Source organism: Scheffersomyces spartinae (assembly GCF_019049425.1).
Source record: "Scheffersomyces spartinae strain ARV_011 chromosome Unknown scaffold_5, whole genome shotgun sequence".
Lineage (NCBI taxonomy): Eukaryota > Fungi > Ascomycota > Pichiomycetes > Serinales > Debaryomycetaceae > Lizanozyma > Lizanozyma spartinae.
In genome coordinates this window covers 383156-401103 of record NW_025065052.1, presented here as the reverse complement: position 1 = coordinate 401103, position 17948 = coordinate 383156, and the positions used below count along the sequence as shown (strand labels likewise).

Genomic DNA, 17948 nt, shown 5'->3' with positions numbered 1-17948 from the left:
TTACCATACACATACTTGCACTAAATATGCATGTCTTCACTATTAATAAATATATATTCGTTACCTGAATATACTACAACCAATTAAACAACCCAGAATTTGTCTCTACATCGTTTTCACCAATTTCCCTTGTCAGATCCAAAAATGGCACTAACCCCAATGACCCATCGGCTGCAAATTCGTTTGCATAATTCAAACCATTCAAGTTGACTTTGAATGGATCAAATTCAAGTATACTTTCGAGTGACTCTGCAGTAAACTCCGCATCCCCCGTACCGGACGCGGACCCTGAAATCCCAGTGGCATTACCGGAAGCTCCTCCTGCACGAGGAGGACTCACACTATTATTGGTATCAAAGTTACCGTTAATAGTTGATGATGATGATTGTTGATCTCCTCTATCAAATTCCGCCGCAATCGTATCCTGCATCTGCTGCTGTTCCTTTTGTTGTTGCAAGTGAACTCGTTGTGCGTGTTGTCTTGCCTCGAAGATCGGATCCGAAAAAGGAGATGTCGTAGCAGTTGGAATTGAATGGTTACCAAATACCAGTGCAACCTCATGTAATTGTAAAGGTACTTCTTCTTCTTCTTCTGGCCGTGGGCGGGGAGCGTTTATCAAACACGTTGACGAGGAACTTTCATTGGTGGAGTTTTGTACTGGCTGTGTTGATAATGGAGACCTGAATATAGCTTGATTTGAGCTCATCTTGATTTCATTACCAACAATACTATTGCTATTATTACCCTTTGTTCTTATCGATGGAGGTGCACTTTTAACCAGTGGCTTACGCTTGAGAACGTTCATCTTGTTGATGTTGAGTCCTAAAATACTCAAAATCGTTAGTTCAATCACCTTCATTGAATGTTTAGTGATAGAACTGGGGATACCAAAGCTACTTTCTTCATTCAAAATCGACACCGTATCCAAAAGTAATTGTTTCAGTTGTTGATGCAAAGGTCCCCCCTTGGTGTAGTCCAATGCCCCCTTAGATACCCAAAGAGCGATTCTGGCTTGCTCTCTAGGGATACTAAGAGGAATAGGCAAAAGGAAGGCATTGGAAACAGAACTGTTAGATAAACATTTAAGTACTTCCAATATTTGTATTGATGATTGTTGTATCATACTAATTGCTGTAACAAACCCTGAAACATCACTTTGTCCCTTATTGAGTATTTCCTTTTGAGAAAGCCCAACATCATGATGACTCCCATGCTTTGATATTGTTGGCAAGTAAATTAGAATTTTAGCATGATAGAAAAGGTAGATCAACGTCAATTGTTGTTTGTTATAGTAGTTACCAAAATCACCAGAAATAGTGTTTTGATCCTTATCCTTGAGACTAAACCCATTAACGTCTATTTCAAACTTCAACTCAATGGGTAAGTCTCTCCGCCAACAATCCAACATCCTGTCCTTTTTCAATGCATCACTATGGGTATCTCCTTTCCCAGATCTCGAAAACACAGAGTCAAGTATAACCCCAAGAACCTTGCAGAACATCATGAAACTTAAAGTCATTTGGGAAACTTTACCCAGAATAGATAACCTTGTATTATTAACAATTAATATGTTTTCATTATCTTCATCATTATCCTCTTCATTTCCCGATGTTTTCTTACCCGAGAAAGGCATGGCACACTCTATTTCGAAATCTTTTAATAAGCGAGGAATACCCAAATTAAAAGATGAATATGTATCCAAACAATACACACACCAGAACAAAATACGTCTAGTTCCTTGCATTCTTCTTTGAGCTTCATCATTTTGAGCATTAGAAGTTATACCTAAAACTGCAGCAGGACATCTGTGCAATCTTAATTGTTGAGCCATCGAGATAACTCTACCCCGTAATTCATAGCAAGTAGTAATATCACCGATCACAAGACAATATAAGAGTGATAATGATAAGATTTGTAATGATTGCATCGAACAGTCTCTGGTTAGAACACAATTTGGTTGAATGAATTGGTGGATCAACAAATCATAATAATTCAATAGTATCGAATAATCAAATCCTTGTCCATTCCTTCTCAAATATGTGTATTTACTTGTAAGAAGGGCCAAACTTATAACAATCACCAAATATGCCCCAAACTTACTTATTCTACTTCTAAATTCTGTAGTGTCTTCAGCAATGGGTTGATTCTCAATGACTTTGAGTAAACTAACATAATCTCTCAATAAAGAGTTCTTATCAAGAATTGGAAGAGTAACACCCCAGTCCTGACAATATATGGTAATTAATTGGTCTAAGTCAAGCCTAGAAGTGGGGAAACTAAGAAGATCACATATAAGTGTCTTGACTTCTGAAGACGACAAACAATAACCCAATGGTCTATTTAGAATCAACTCTGAAAGTGAATGTATTTTATTTTTGATTTGGGGATTAGAAATATTGGAATTATAGGTATCCTTCAATAAAGCAAGGGAATTGGCAGTTAAAATTGCAGTCTTTGAAGTATAACCAAACTGTTGACAAATCTTTGCTAATAACGTGGGAATAAATAACGTTTCCTCCGTTGAACGGGGAATGGAAGCAGCCACTAATGACGTTAATGCCTGTTGTTTGTCATTATCATGATGACTTCTCATCTGAGCAAACGCAGTAGCAGCAGCAAACGCACCTGGAGCTGGCAGCTGCTCTCTTTTATTATAGGAAATAGTGTGAGTTGAAAATACAGAAGCAGTCTCATCAGCACTAAGCAACCCTTCATCATCATCGTCAGAAAAATAAGAGTTATTGGAAGAATTAAATACATTTGAATCTGTGAAATTCCCATCGTATAAAGAACCGGCAATGGAAACCGGTCTTTCATGAACGGAATGGGCATTAGAACATCCACAAGGACATGCATCACCGTGCTTGTGAGAGTGGTCTATCATTTCTTGTTCATCATGGAGATACAAATTAGAAGAGGTCAACTTCGTAGGAGTCAGTCCAAAACCAGAAGATGATGGAGCAGGTACCAGAGTTCCCACTGTTGGAGTTGGAGTTTGAGCTAATGTCGTTGTTGTTGACGCTGGAGTTTTTATTGAATGAATTCCTTTCGTTTGCAGCAATGTATGTGAAGACATTCCATCTGATCTCATCTGCAGAGCGGGATCAGAAATCGAATCGCCTACAGAAGTAGAAGTAGGAGCAACAGAATTTGAAGGATTAAGCATACCAAGCTGTTCATCTCTCATATCTAATAACCCCAATAACTTTTCATTTTCCTTCTCCAATTGGCGAATTCTTTCTTCTAAAGTTTCTGTATAGCCCTTGGGGAAAGCACGACGGGATAACTTGTCTGAGACAATGCATTTAAATCCCACTGCTTCACAGTTGGAACAAGCAGGACGTTTCCCGTCACATTTGGTCTTCTTAGCTCGACACCGATCACATGCTTGGGCCACACGCTCCATATTGCTTCCTAGTGTTTTAATAGTACGAGTATTTGTTGTTGCGTTAGAGGTTGATTTCTTTGGTTTAGGTTTAGCTAGATTCATTGGGACATTTTGATCAGTGTACTTATTAGCACCGTCAAACTCAACTTTGATGGCATGAGTGTGTAAGGACATGACTAGCAACTGATATTCAATATAATAAGAGTGTCGTATGCCCTTTATATATATATATATAAATATATGTTTGTATATTAACAAGAATGATGCTATCTTTTAATCTTAAGCCGTATAATACAATATCCTTATCTGTTCCCTAATAGGGACGTTGATCTCCTCGACGTTGATCTCCTCCACTGAATGATTGTCTTCGTATATGAGGACAGTAAGGCACTTGTCACGTCAAGTTCCTGGGCTCAGTTATTGCTGCGGTTTCAAGTTGCAATGAAGAGGACGTAATAATACGGAGTATATAAAAGAGTCCTATGAGTAGGTGCATTATTTTTTTTCTCGGACTTGAGTCATAGCAAATTTTCGCACAGAAAACTGGTGAGCCTCGGTGATAAGTAAGTCATGTTCAACCCAGTAACCATAGAGTCTCGGGGATAAAAAATGAAGCGAGTAAGAGTTAAAGCCGAGAATACAGTGCCTGACATAAAGCGTTCCAGAACTTTAAAAGATATTCACATAGAGGTTGAAATAGATGAGGAGGAAATACCAGTGAATGTGTTTCTGTCAGTCACTGAGAATGATCTCCGAGATCTTGAAAACGTTAAGACCCCATTGAATTGGGATAGGATCTATAATGAAGTGGTGGATATGAGAAGCCAGTTTATGGCACCTGTGGATACTCTTGGATGTGAACGAATGCCCAATACCCTTGTGCCTGGATTAAAGACATCTAACCCCAAAGTGTATCGATTCCAATTATTAATATCACTCATGCTATCGTCCCAAACTAAAGATGAAGTTAATTTCGAAGCTATGAAACAACTACATACTTATTTACAAAGTGCTGGGTTCTCTGATGGGTTGTGTTTGCCAGGAATCCAGCTGTTAACCATTTCAGAGATTGATAAATTAATTTGTAAAGTTGGATTCCATAATCGTAAAGCAAGTTATATCAAACAAGCAACAGACCTAGTGGTAACACAGTTCAATGGTGATATACCAAACACTCTACAGGATCTTGTTTCATTACCTGGAGTAGGACCTAAAATGGCTCATTTAATTTTGCAGGCAGCATGGAATATAACTGATGGTATTGGGATCGATGTTCATCTACATAGGTTAGCCAATCAATGGAAATGGACTGGAACTAAAGCCACCCTCACACCGGAAAAGACACGTCAAGAGCTTGAAAAGTGGTTACCTCGTCGTTTATGGCAAGAAATCAATCCATTACTAGTAGGGTTTGGACAAGCTGTATGTGTTCAACAGAAGCCTAACTGTGATGTATGTCTGTTAGCATACAACGGACTTTGTGCATCCCGGAACAAGAAATTGGTTCCCAAGCAAGACCAGCAAATCTCTCCACAAAGAATAGGGAAAATAACAAACCAAAGGGCAGATCTTTCAAAGTTACTAGCAAGATATCATCGGGAAACGGGTTGATAATACTTATGCAATTCTTTAAAAGAAGAAAAGCTTCGGTGGTATGAGTCCTGGAGTTAGGAACAAGACCAATGGAACCCCAGATTTTTTAGCCTTACACAAAAACACCAAACCCCATTTATGTCCGAGAAATTCATCACAACTTTAACAAAAGGGGCACCTAGACGGTGTTTAGAATTTTTATTGTATAACTTCCATATAGAAGAGTGCTAGCATTGAAGCGTAGACACTAGTTGCATTAAGTACCATACAGTACTTCGACACGTATTAAGGTTGATTTCCATATTATAGAATATTATTATTGATATTGTTATGTTAACACCATTACGTCGGTCAACGGCATTGTACACTAGAGACATACGAAGGTTTCTGGTATCATGTATTGCATCTTTTGGTTCTAACTCGTTGGGAGATAACTCCGGTCTTCCTAGAATAACACCTTCGGTAGACATCAACCCAGTGATCCCCCCTCTTAAATACGATGCCACTCGTTTCAGAAACTGGTTATCTATCACTCCTAATAGTGATCCCATAAACAATATTTCGGTGTTTTCTTACAATTTGCTTTCACGACACTACGTGTGGAGACAAGTATTTGGGTATTTAGATCAACTGTACCTTGACTGGACCAATTATCGGTTTCCACTTCTTAATAACACCATAAGACAACTTCAAAGTGATATCATGTGCTTTCAAGAAATGGAATGTTTTATGTATGAGCATTTTTGGTCGACAAACTTCCCAGGGCCTAATTATAAGTCTTTTTTCATACGTAAACCGAATCCAAAGTATTGGGGGAATAAACCAAGTGAGTTTATGGACGGAGTTGGCATTTTCATTAATACTGATAGATTTGAAATTCTTGATCAGCTGGAAGTAATATTTTCCGAATTCATTAAAGATAATAGAAAACAATTTGATTGGACAGATGATCTTATGTCTCGGGTTATACCTAGAAACACCGTGGCATTACTTGTTAAATTACACGATAAAATAAGTGACAAAATTGTATTTGTTACAAATACTCATTTGTATTGGTCACCTAAATTTAATGATGTTAAGGTTATTCAAACAAAATTACTTTTATCAATCTTGAATGAATTTATTGCCAATAGTAAAGGTCAAAACGTTGATGATCCCTGTGTGATCTTATGTGGGGATTTTAATTCAACACCAACATCAAAAGTATTTGAACTTTTGAGTAATGAAAACCTCCATGTTGATAAATGTGACGAACTTGGACCTTTCGATTATGGGAAGGATAATTATTTGGTTTCAGAAAATGGTTATATTAAAAACCCATTCCGTCTTCAATGCGTGTACCAACATCTGTTAAACGATAATTCGCTTCAGTTTACAAGTTATACAAAAGCCCTCACAGAAGTATTAGATCATATATGGATAAACAATGATCATTTCAATATTGTTGATGTGTTAGGACCCGTGGAAAAGAATTATTCCGATAAAGTTAATGGGTTTCCTAATAACCAATTCCCTTCAGATCATATACCTTTAGTATCAACACTATGCTACATTTAAATTTATCACATACAATCATAACACATACAAACAATCATAGCACTTACAGTTATCTACCAGATGAAGTAAGAGCTACTACTAATGTACTATTAACGTACTGGTAACGTACTATTAATGTACCAGTAAGTAAAACTCAATAATCATAAGAATAGTAGTGCACCTACCAATAAATTGCTCGAAATTTTGCTGCTGCACCAACAAAAATATATCACAATTTGTTAATGGGTACACTCGTTGGACATCAACTATTCAACTTCATAGTGTAATGCAATCAAAGTGATAGGAGCGTATATGGTGACGAGAATCGTGTTATGAACATCAACAAGTATCAGCAAACACAATTTCCAGGTCTGGTCCAGGCCGGTAACCTCCAAGCTCAACAAGTGCTATTACAACAACTACAACAAGGTCAACAACAAGGTCAACAGCAACAAGCTCCTCAAGGGCAGCAACAACAGCCACCTCAAGGTCAACAGCAGCAACAACAACAATTGTTTGCTCAACAGGGACCCCTTCCAGGTTCTTATTCCGATAATCTTGGTCAAAGTGGGTATCAGAATGGCGGCTACCAGAATACTTTCCAGCGATCCATGCAACAACAGCAACAACAGCAACAACAGCAATTTTATGCTCAACAACAATTTCAACAACAACCTAATCAACAAAACCAACCCCAAACTCAGTCCCAAGGAGCCCTTCAACCTGGACAGAACCCTATGCTGTTCCAACCACAGTATCAAGGCAACCAACAAGGTCAAATGCTTCCACCTCCTCAACAACAGCAACAACAACAACAACAACAACAGTTATTTGGACAGTCTATTTTGCCCCATCCTCAACAACAACAGACTCAACAACAACAACCATCTTTGGCTAATGTTGTAAGTGGTCAGAAATTCTCCCTTGCAATCGAGAAACCCAATTCAATTTACTGGCAGCATCAAGTACAGTTATGCCAAATGTCAAGAGGGGCCACCACACCGCACTATTACGCTAGACAATACGCGTCCAATTCTCGGAAGGGCAAGAATCCATATAGCAATGAAGTTAAGGCTGTCACTTTAGTTGATGCTACCAAATCCATGTTGGTAATGTTAGAGGAACAAGAGAAGGCAAATGGTAACGGGAATAACGTCGATACTCCCCCCGTTAACAATGCATTGTTGTTTAATAAGAAATTGGCACTGGAATTAGATGATGAACACCTTCAAGAAGAACAAAGAATGAGACAAAAGACCCAAGGGAAACAATTATGGTGTCAATTGGATTTATGTGGCCAAGGATTGACAAATATCGCTCCTAAGTTGTTTCTGTATGACTTTTTGGAATCGTTATACTTGAACAATAACAAGTTGACCTCTGTTCCTCCAATAATCAGTAAGTTAAGAGGTTTAAGAACACTAGATTTATCTCAGAATAGAATTTCCGAATTGCCTAGTGCTTTGGGTCTTTGTTTCAACTTGAGATACCTCTATTTATTTGATAATAATATCCGTTCATTGCCCAAGGAATTTGGAAATTTAATAGAATTGTTGTTTTTGGGTATTGAAGGTAATCCAATTGATAGTAATATTGCTAATTTGATTGCTGACAAAGGTACAAAGGGTTTGATCAGTTATATCAGAGATTCTAAAATTGATTCTATCCATCCTAATCCAAGATTATGGTATCAAGTTGAAGAAGATGGCGAGATTGTGGAACCGGCTACAGAAGATATTCAAATAGGTGATGTAAAGGGTGAATCATTTACTTTGATGTCTTACAATACATTGTGCCACCACTATGCAACTCCTAAGTTGTATAAATACACACCATCCTGGGCATTAGACTGGGAATATAGGAGAAATAAGTTGAAGGAGGACGTTTTGAAATACAAAACGGATATTGTGTGTATGCAAGAGGTTGAGACTAAGACCTATCATGACTTCTGGGTACCATTGATGCTGCAATTCGGTTATAAGGGTGTTTTTTATAGTAAAACCAGATCTAAGACAATGAGTGAAGTAGATTCCAAGAAAGTTGATGGTTGTGCCACATTTTACAAGAGTGATAAGTTTAGTTTACTTCAAAAGCAAAATTTTGAGTATAATAGCGTTTGCATGGGTTCTGATAAGTATAAAAAGACCGAGGATTTATTCAATAGATTTATGAATAAAGATAATGTTGCCTTGATTACATTCTTACAACACACATCATCTGGTGAGAAGATTATGGTTGTTAATACCCATTTGCACTGGGACCCTGCATTTAATGATGTCAAGACTTTACAAGTTGGTATTCTTTTGGAGGAACTTCATGGAATATTAAAGAAATTTCATCATACTCATGCGGATGATGATGTCAAGGGTCTTTCATTGATTATCTGTGGTGATTTCAATTCTATTCGTGGCAGTGCCGTATACCAATTATTTTCTAGTGGGACTGTTCACAAGCATCAAGATTTGGAGGGTAGAGATTATGGTAGATTTACTGAAACTGGATTTCAACATCCTTTCAAGTTGAAATCTGCATATGATAATATGGAGGAATTACCATTTACCAATTTTTCACCTGGATTTACCGATGTAATCGACTATATTTGGTATAGTACTAATTCTCTACAAGTTCGTGGATTATTAGGTAAAGTTGATATGGATTATGTGAACCATTGTATTGGATTTCCTAATGCTGATTTCCCATCAGATCATATTCCATTGGTTACCAATTTTGCTATCAGACAAAGTACTACCCACAAGAAACCCGACTTCAAGCCCGAATTCAAATCGGGTGGCTCTAGAAAGACTTGAGCAAATTAATGAGTTGATGTTCTTTTTGTTTGTTTGTTTGTTTGTTTGTTCTTTTTCTTTATTCTCTATATATTTCTCACTGTACATTATATTTTGTTTACTGGTGGTGGTTACTAGATTCAAGCCGTATACTTTTAGCTATACATTTTTTATACTAAAACACTTTTATTTAAGCTAGTCAGTAATTATTCAGGACACATATTTCCGTATTGGGAAGATATAGTCTATTATATTTATTCTGTGGTATCCCCCACTTTTTAACCTTAATTTTCCGATATTCGTTAGTAACGTGGACAATACCTCGCAGTACGTTTAGTAATACCGAATACATTTTAATTCACTTCTTTCTTTCATTTTCAAATTAAGCACTATGACCGTGTCTCTTTTGATTTCAAATGAATGCGACTACCTTGATGCGCACGGCGACCAGGATCAAGTATTGCGGTACAAGAAATACCAAGCTGAACGTATGAATGATCCAAAACTTAGTAAAGAATATCCATGGACATTTGAAGTTGTTGATGGGATTTTCCAGCAATCTGATTCTTCCACTGAAGATCGGACTTTTAGCTATGTTGAAAATAACTTTGGTCGATTAAAGTCATGGCAAGAGATCTCCGACACATTGGATTCTCTCAATGCGAACGCTGCTTCCAATGTATCATACAAGTTGATCTTTTGTGCCAGACATGGCCAAGGCTATCATAACTATATTGTTGAGAAATATGGTTTGGAACAATGGCATGCCAAGTGGCATTGTCTTGGTACTGATGGAGAAGTTACCTATGGACCTGATGCTATGCTTACCGAATTAGGTATGAACCAAGCTAAAGAGAATCATCAGGCATGGAAGAAGGAACTTGCATTAGGAGCTCCTATTCCTGATGCCTTTTATGTATCTCCATTACAACGATCATCTTGGACATTACAGATGACTTGGGATGGATTGAGACCTCAAGAGAAGCAGCCAATAGTCACTGAAAATTTACGGGAAACTTTGGGTGTAAATCTTTGTGATAAGAGATCAACTAGACTGGTGATTGAATCTAGATTTAAACCACATGGGTTTGTAATTGAAGAAGGATTTTCAGAAGAAGATAAATTATGGCTTCCTGATTATCGAGAAGAATATTTCGAACAGAGTATCCGAGTTGATCAGTTTTTACAATCGTTATTTAATCGTGAATGGGATGAGAAATCGAACCTGATTATTAAACAGAACCAACATAAGGTAGTTTCAACCACTTCACACGCCGGAACCATTAGAGGATTTATTACTGTACTTGGTCATCGTCCTTTTACAATTTCCACCGGAGGCATGATTCCTATATTTGTGAAAGCCACTAGACACATTTAATAGATATTTGTATGTACAAAACCTAGAACTCATTATACTATAAAGTTACTATAGGTTTATATTGAGCTTATTGCCTTAAGATTTTATCGCGGTAGCGCGGTTTAGAAGGTGATACTTTCGCAGCCAGTATGGATTTAGTAATAACCAGCAAGATTAGAACGTATGTGATAAGAAAAACGACTGTTCAGTGACATACGGCTCTCTGGTAGCATACGTGTATCGAATATGCCAACTATATCTGCAACTATATATACCTTCTTTTCAATATGAACAGTTTTGAGTTTAGAAACTGTTATCTCACGTATGCCTGTACTTCTTTCCGTGTGTCTCGGCAATTGGATACCGAAATGGTTCTGAGGGCCCTTTTTGTGTTATCTTTTGGGGCAACAAATTTCAAACTTGAGTATCGGGACTACAACTTGACTCAACTACATATTGATTAGTACTAATCGATACTGGTGCTTAGGTCGTAGGAGACTTGAATATTCAGTGAGTGTGTGACTGCAGTTGGTCAATTTTATACTAGTTTTTACCCCAAGTATCACATGCACATGTTCAAAAGTGCATTGAGTTCTTTCCCTGGTTCACTTTTATCCCAAACCAGATTAGGATCCCACTTGCTACCCAAAGGAAGACTTTATAGTAGTCAAAACCGACTACTAAAAGAGGCAGCTGGACCAGGAACCTCTTTCAAGTCAGAAGGAAATAAAGATACAAATTCGAAACAAGATAAAATTTCAAACGATGATGATCATATAGAGCAAGATACCAAGGAAACGCGAACTCCAACCACAGAAGAACGATTACAGAAATTAAATAACCATGAACACCGAATTATATTGGATAAAAGTCGAGCAGTATCCAAACATCATCATAAAAATAATAATAATGACAATGATAATCCTGAACATAGTAGCAATGAACATGAAGCAACGGAGCAGGCTCCTTTAGAAGACCATCATAATTGTGAACCATTAATTGACGCATTTAATGATATGGATCCTTACATAGATACTCATGGATGTTTTGTTGAACTTAGAAATGCTGGTTTTACAGTCGAGCAAGCTGATATTATAATTAAACTTCTTTTATGTCTGCTTAATGATAAACTTGGAAAGCTTGCTACGCAATATGCTCAGAATTATGAACTAGAAAATGAACAATACTTATTTGAATCTGCACAAGAAGAATTGAGAGTTGATGTCACCAGATCTCGTGAGCTGCATATCCATGAAATGATAAGTTTGATAAACATTCTTGAAAGAGATTTTAGTATTATAAGTGATGAATTAACAACAGAATTGATTAACATGAAGAATACTATTGAAGTGACAATCAATGACCAAAGACAAGAGAATACTCTACTTAGTAAGATGTTTATTCTTAAAATTCAAGAGGCAAATCATAAGATCACTACTGAGTTGATCTCTTCAATGCGTTCGGAAATTGAAAGTTTACGTTGGAATTTATCTAGATGGGGTTTAATGGCAATTATCACCAGTTTATTCATGGGATGCTCCATAGTTTACTTCAACAGATTTACCAGAACTAACAAACAAGAGAGACATGAATTTACTCCTTTAGTCATTTACGAACCAAGTGAATTAGAAGAAGATGATTATCATGATGATTTAGATAGAAGTGTGGTATGACCAGGTCACGTGACCAAATACCTTTTTCCAGATACCCCCACTTAGAGCTTGCTCAATTGAACACTCATATAGATACATATCATCTTCCTTCTAACATATACATAGTCATATAGAGAGCAATGCCATATGATACTTCACCAGATCCTTGCAAGCCTGAAGCGTGTGCTATTCAGAGTTGTCTTGAGTCACATCAATATAATGAAGCCAAATGCACCAAAGTCATAGATGCGTTGTATCTTTGCTGTAAACAGTATTATGAAAGCAACCACACCAAAGACCCTACAACATGTTGTCCCAAGTTTAATTTGCTTCAGTTGAAGTTGAAACAACGAGAATTGGGCAAAATTGATGCCCAACTTATAGAAACTTCGAGAAGATGAACAAATGGTTTCCCAATACCTTCAGTCAAAACAATCTTAAAAAGATTGAGATCTTACTGACTTCATTAAGTTAGTTACATTCCGAAGTGTATCAAACAATAATTAATCAAAAATTCTGAACCAGGTAGACTTCGGGACTAGTGGACAGGACCAAAAGTGTTTCAGACATACTAGTAATTACACCATTTAATTAAAAATACTATTGCAATCAAAATTCTACAGGTCTTTTCTTTTCATTTAAAATGTCGGTTTAGAACCGCGTAGTCAAACTAAGAGCAGTGAGACACGAGCATTACAGGTTGGACAAAACCATTAAATCTAAGGTCATACCCGAGCACGAAATGCCACCTCACGTGTGACATAGTCCATACGTGGAGGAAATACATATGGACCGTGACTCTAATGGGCGCCTATATTAAAGACATTGTATGAAGAAGAAAAAAAAGAAAGAATGCTTTAACAAAGTAGTTCTCATCCTTAAGGTAATTTATAGTAAAACTTTTCTCCGAATGTGCGGGTAACCTACATTATAATGAAAATGCATATAGATTGTACCATACTTTATGTTACATACTGTAATTTACTCTTTATTAGTTCCCTGTTGATCATACTCATGAATATCTGGAAGGAATTCCTTTAAAGGTGAAGTATCTTCAAGCCAAAGGACTTGTCCCGAGACGTTATGGACGGAGGTATCTATTTTAACTGAATCATCAAATTCTCGTAGTGCAATGTCTATATCTTTTGGTTCAACACCCAATTCCTTTAATTGTTGACGTAGAATGGCAATGTGAAGACTCATTTTAAAATCTCTACGATTGGATTTCTTACGTTCTGCTAGAATCTGAACATCTCGTTGTTGAGTTTGTTGTTTGAATCTGGTTTGAAGCAATTGCTTAGTGCGAGCACTTATAGCTGCTGTTTCTGCTTGAAGTTTCTCTGCTTGGATTCGACCAATGTAGTTATCAAGAGTCAAATAAATTAATGTACACATGGTGGCAAGTAGCACCAAGTCCTTAACAAAATCATTATTATTATTATTATTATTATTATTATTATTATTATTATTATTATTATTATTATTATTATGTTGATGGTTTTGATCTTCGGTACGGATTACTTCATGCGATTGACTTTGAGTCTGGTGTTTAGACTTCAGATTCAAATTCGTCAGAGTCATAGAAATGCTGTCATAATTAGTTCCCTGACCTTGTACGTATCCAAAACTTGAAGTCACAGAATCTTTAGACCGTTGAAGGTCTCCATAGGTTTTTGGAATATTATGAGGATTATTGAAATGAGTAGGTGGAGGATGCATAGGAGTACCGTTCCGTACCGAAACTTCAAATTGACGATCCACTCGTTTCCCCAACTGAGTTAACGATCTCAACCATCTGATCATACTTCTTCTCGGAGAAGCTTATATATATGTAAATTTCTCGTCAGTACATAGGAGTAAAACGAAATTATATAGTGGGTACATAAATTGTATGGTGGTCCAGTTTAAATGGCACAAAATCTATCCACCAATAGGATCATCGCCCTATACTTATACTATCATTAAAGTAAATCAATAAATCGTACTAATTACTACAAAATTGAAACGGATCCTGAAGCTGTGTTATAATTAAATATACATTATGGTAACAGATATTTGAATGAGTTGAACTCAAGGTAAGACAGACAAACCATTTAATGCTTTCTAGATTCAGCAATGACCCTTTGCATTTCTTCAACCTTTTTCAAGGCTCTCTTGTGGGTACCCAATCTCTTCTTAGCCAACTTCTTAGCTCTCTTTTCACCAGCGTTTCTGATCAATTCGATCAATCTTCTTTCATAAGGAGCTAAACCAGCAACTTCACTGACAATAGATCTAACGAAAGCAGTTCTCTTGGACAAAGCACCCTTTCTGTAAGAGATCTTTGGGGCGACTTCCCTGGCGGTGGTCTTGTGACCCTTGTTTAAACCAACAGCAATACCTAAAATTAAATGTTAGTATACGCAATCCATGTATATATACTGTTAGCAGAGACAAAAATTCCAAAAAGACAGACTATATTGCTATCAGGAATACTGGGGAATATAAAAGACTGACGGCATCATCTTATGAAGGGGTATAACTATGTTTTGTAAGAATGAAATAATGCAACCCTATAGGTCATAGCGGATTGCAATGAGCTTACTCATAACTTCATACAATGAAGGAAAGCTCAATAATCCTTAATGTATCAACTCATATCATTTTATGGGGATTCTGATTCTTGCATTACCATTCTAGGGTCTGAGAAGGAGGAGGAGTTAAGAAGGATTATGGGAAGGAAAATAAATGTACTCAAACGATGTCTCGATAGCTGAATGTCTACTTTCTTTTTATTGATTTATGCTCTGGTCCACTCCAACGTCTTTCGTTACCACATACCTGATCTAGCCATTTTATCTATGATTTCGATGTAAATTAAACAGTGAAAGAAGCTAGGTAAAATTTTTCTTTACTACTTGGATCTTTCAATAGTGGTTCGAAGTGGAAAATTTTTTGGAAACACTGGGTTTGTGCGAAGATGAGGTCACGTGTCCAAAAACACAAATGTCGTTTTCAAAGTTGTATGTCGTAAACTATTATGCGATTAGGTATGTCGCGAATGCATTTTACAATTGGTGTGTGCCCCAATGTCAAAAAAGCATTTTTTTAAAGTCACTTAAATGTTTCACGTGATCATAGTAATCAGCACGTGATGAAAACAGGGCTAATGACCTCATTTTATTGTGAGTACTAAATGTTTGGATCAATTAATGTGGTAATTGTTTATGTATATATGTACAAGCAGCCAAGCTGAAGAAAAGACTATTTAAAGTTTATAGGAGCCATACGGGCTATGCAGTAATTGGAGTGAAGTCATACTTGTAATGTTCCAACCTATTAACTAACTCTTCCATAGTTAAAACAGTGTGCTCTCTAAGAAACTTATCCCAAGCAAGTGGGGTGTATGTGTCTCGACTTGCAAAAGAATACAACTCTTTCAACAATCTAGTTCTACCCACGATCACTTGCTTTCCATCAGGATGAATATGGTATACTTGCTTTAATTCACCATCCTTTTCAACCTTTGGTAAGGCATTTAATTCTTGTTGTTTCAAAATTTCATACTTCAACTTCCACCCTTTTAATCCCATGGTCTTTGTTCTAGCAGGCTTATCCTTCGTTAAGTAGTTATCTAACCCACCTTCACGATCTATGGTCTTTAATACTTTAGTACTAACTTTAGTCTTTATCAGTCTACCTAAAGTTTCTGACCATAAGCTAGCTCTAACAATGTTTGGTCTGTGAGCCCTTAAATTCTTGTTGCCACTCTCACTACATGTCTTGGACAGCTTTCTTTCCAATCCACCATATAAACCACGATTTTGATACTTGAAAAACATGGCTTCATACTTGTAATCAGGCACCAACTTCTTCTTCAATGGGATTTTAATACCCTCGGCACTATCTCCAGCCTTGTAGATATTTTCATCAATGGGTTTGGCATACTTGGTTACCTTCCAGTATTTCTCTCTCAACATGGTCTGAGATGTACTTAATTGCCTTTGACTACAAATCCATAGTGAACTAGCAGCAGAACCCAATGAGGGTATAATGGGTCCTCTTGTTAAAGAGTTTAAGATGATCATTACTTCCCAGAGGTGTCCTGGACAAATGTAGAAGCAAAATTGATAGGGCTACCTTCCAAATATTTATGGATCGATGGATCTAATGTCTGTTGGTACGTTATGCGGTTGTGTTAATAGTTTGAAAATTTTCCATTCGCTAAATTTGAATTTGCGAAATTAGCTTCCGCTTTAGGAAATCGAGTTCGCATTAGAGTACACCTATCTCTTTCTCTGATAGTTACTTGATTGATAGTAATATGTCTATTAATATATAGAGATAAGTAAAAGAAAGCTAAATGTAGGTAACCATTGTAAACCCTGAAAGAAACTGAAGATTGCTTATTTGTCAAAAGTTTGCTGTACTACTCTTTGAATACTGTCAGACTTAATGCGACAATCACATGGGGAAGTTATATAATCATCAGCTTAGATGATTGAAAGTACACTGCTTTTACCTGTGAATGCAACTTATCAGTTTTGACGAAAAATGTTTACTTAAAAATAAGAAACTGTACACTTGACAACAGTTTCTATTGAAAAATTCACAGGTTATCAAAAAATGATAAGCTTTTCACGTAACAATATAAAATGTCCATTTCAACCTATTATAGACCATTGTAAAATACAACCCATATTCAAATAATACAAGGTTACAAAGTTCAGACTTAATTATCACCATATGTTTAAAGGTTGGGCTCATAGACAGTGTAAGGTAACGCAGTTGACATATAATAGGTATATACAACCACTCCGAAATAAACGCAAACTTCCTGTCTATAAGATATGAGATAATAGAATCAAGCCAATTACTGAAAATGAGGATATGTGCCCAAAAAAGGCAAGTGGGGATTGGTTTTGGCTAGCCCTAAATCAATACAATCGACAGAAATATGTCCCTAATTAGATAAACCGGTTAACTTGTTGTTATCAAGTAAGTAAACGAGCAATAAAATATTTCAAGGCTTTACTATTGACAAAGACTCAAACTATGGCAGAGCCTAAGTCTTAGGCTATCCAGGAACCATACAGGAACTAAAAGATGCAACTAACTATCGCCAAAAGTAGTTTATGGCACGTTAGCTACCCAAATTGGATGAACATCTATGGGAAATGACTCCTTAAAGCCTCCACTTACGATTTCAACCCATATGATACCATATCATATTTGCATTTTAGGGTACAAGTGCGAAGACGTTACGCCGGAAACGGCTGCAGAGGTACCGGGATTCATGAAAAGTGTATTCACCAAGGCACTACAGTATAATTCTATAGAGGAAATAAACTAGTAATATAAAGTACAGAAAGATGATAATAGTTGTGTAATGTATACAGAACATCCAACCGATTACTGCAAGTTTTTTTTAGTCGACGTACATTTAATAAGCGGTGAATGGGTTATGTTGAATCTTCGTATACCGTACCGTAAAGAGAACTAAGCTTTATAAGTCCGGTAATATTGGATATGCCGCAACATAAGACAATTTAACTTAACATCAAATAAACATAACATAACTTAATATAAACCAGAACATATTATTACCCCAGAATAATAACGATATTGCACACACTCTCTCGTATAGGTAATGCCAT

General features: G+C 36.7%; 9 protein-coding genes across 9 annotated transcripts; 5 read left to right on the top strand and 4 right to left on the bottom strand.

Annotated features, from left to right (window-relative positions):
• Positions 1–73: 73 nt before the first annotated feature.
• CAT8 (DNA-binding transcription factor) lies at positions 74–3562 on the bottom strand (the record flags this gene model as incomplete). The annotated part of the gene is made up of 1 exon (XM_043194802.1): positions 74–3562. The coding sequence occupies one exon, from the start codon at positions 3560–3562 to the stop codon at positions 74–76; it is 3489 nt and encodes a 1162-aa protein (XP_043050553.1).
• Positions 3563–3997: 435 nt separating this feature from the next.
• Positions 3998–4999, top strand: NTG1 (bifunctional N-glycosylase/AP lyase; the record flags this gene model as incomplete). Its single annotated transcript, XM_043194801.1, has 1 exon — positions 3998–4999. One exon carries the CDS (start codon positions 3998–4000, stop codon positions 4997–4999), a length of 1002 nt encoding a protein of 333 aa, XP_043050552.1.
• A 312-nt stretch (positions 5000–5311) lies between these two features.
• Positions 5312–6538, top strand: KQ657_004116 (uncharacterized protein; the record flags this gene model as incomplete). Its single annotated transcript, XM_043194800.1, has 1 exon — positions 5312–6538. One exon carries the CDS (start codon positions 5312–5314, stop codon positions 6536–6538), a length of 1227 nt encoding a protein of 408 aa, XP_043050551.1.
• Positions 6539–6598: 60 nt separating this feature from the next.
• CCR4 (CCR4-NOT core exoribonuclease subunit) lies at positions 6599–9324 on the top strand (the record flags this gene model as incomplete). The annotated part of the gene is made up of 2 exons (XM_043194799.1): positions 6599–6603; positions 6822–9324. 2 exons carry the CDS (start codon positions 6599–6601, stop codon positions 9322–9324), a joined length of 2508 nt encoding a protein of 835 aa, XP_043050550.1.
• A 370-nt stretch (positions 9325–9694) lies between these two features.
• On the top strand, positions 9695–10681 carry KQ657_004114 (phosphoglycerate mutase family protein; the record flags this gene model as incomplete). The annotated part of the gene is made up of 1 exon (XM_043194798.1): positions 9695–10681. The coding sequence occupies one exon, from the start codon at positions 9695–9697 to the stop codon at positions 10679–10681; it is 987 nt and encodes a 328-aa protein (XP_043050549.1).
• Positions 10682–11226: 545 nt separating this feature from the next.
• On the top strand, positions 11227–12333 carry KQ657_004113 (uncharacterized protein; the record flags this gene model as incomplete). Its single annotated transcript, XM_043194797.1, has 1 exon — positions 11227–12333. One exon carries the CDS (start codon positions 11227–11229, stop codon positions 12331–12333), a length of 1107 nt encoding a protein of 368 aa, XP_043050548.1.
• A 960-nt stretch (positions 12334–13293) lies between these two features.
• Positions 13294–14115, bottom strand: KQ657_004112 (uncharacterized protein; the record flags this gene model as incomplete). Its single annotated transcript, XM_043194796.1, has 1 exon — positions 13294–14115. The coding sequence occupies one exon, from the start codon at positions 14113–14115 to the stop codon at positions 13294–13296; it is 822 nt and encodes a 273-aa protein (XP_043050547.1).
• A 290-nt stretch (positions 14116–14405) lies between these two features.
• On the bottom strand, positions 14406–15145 carry KQ657_004111 (60S ribosomal protein eL36; the record flags this gene model as incomplete). The annotated part of the gene is made up of 2 exons (XM_043194795.1): positions 14406–14692; positions 15133–15145. 2 exons carry the CDS (start codon positions 15143–15145, stop codon positions 14406–14408), a joined length of 300 nt encoding a protein of 99 aa, XP_043050546.1.
• Positions 15146–15584: 439 nt separating this feature from the next.
• MRPL24 (mitochondrial 54S ribosomal protein bL28m) lies at positions 15585–16271 on the bottom strand (the record flags this gene model as incomplete). The annotated part of the gene is made up of 1 exon (XM_043194794.1): positions 15585–16271. The coding sequence occupies one exon, from the start codon at positions 16269–16271 to the stop codon at positions 15585–15587; it is 687 nt and encodes a 228-aa protein (XP_043050545.1).
• Between the last annotated feature and the right edge of the window lie 1677 nt (positions 16272–17948).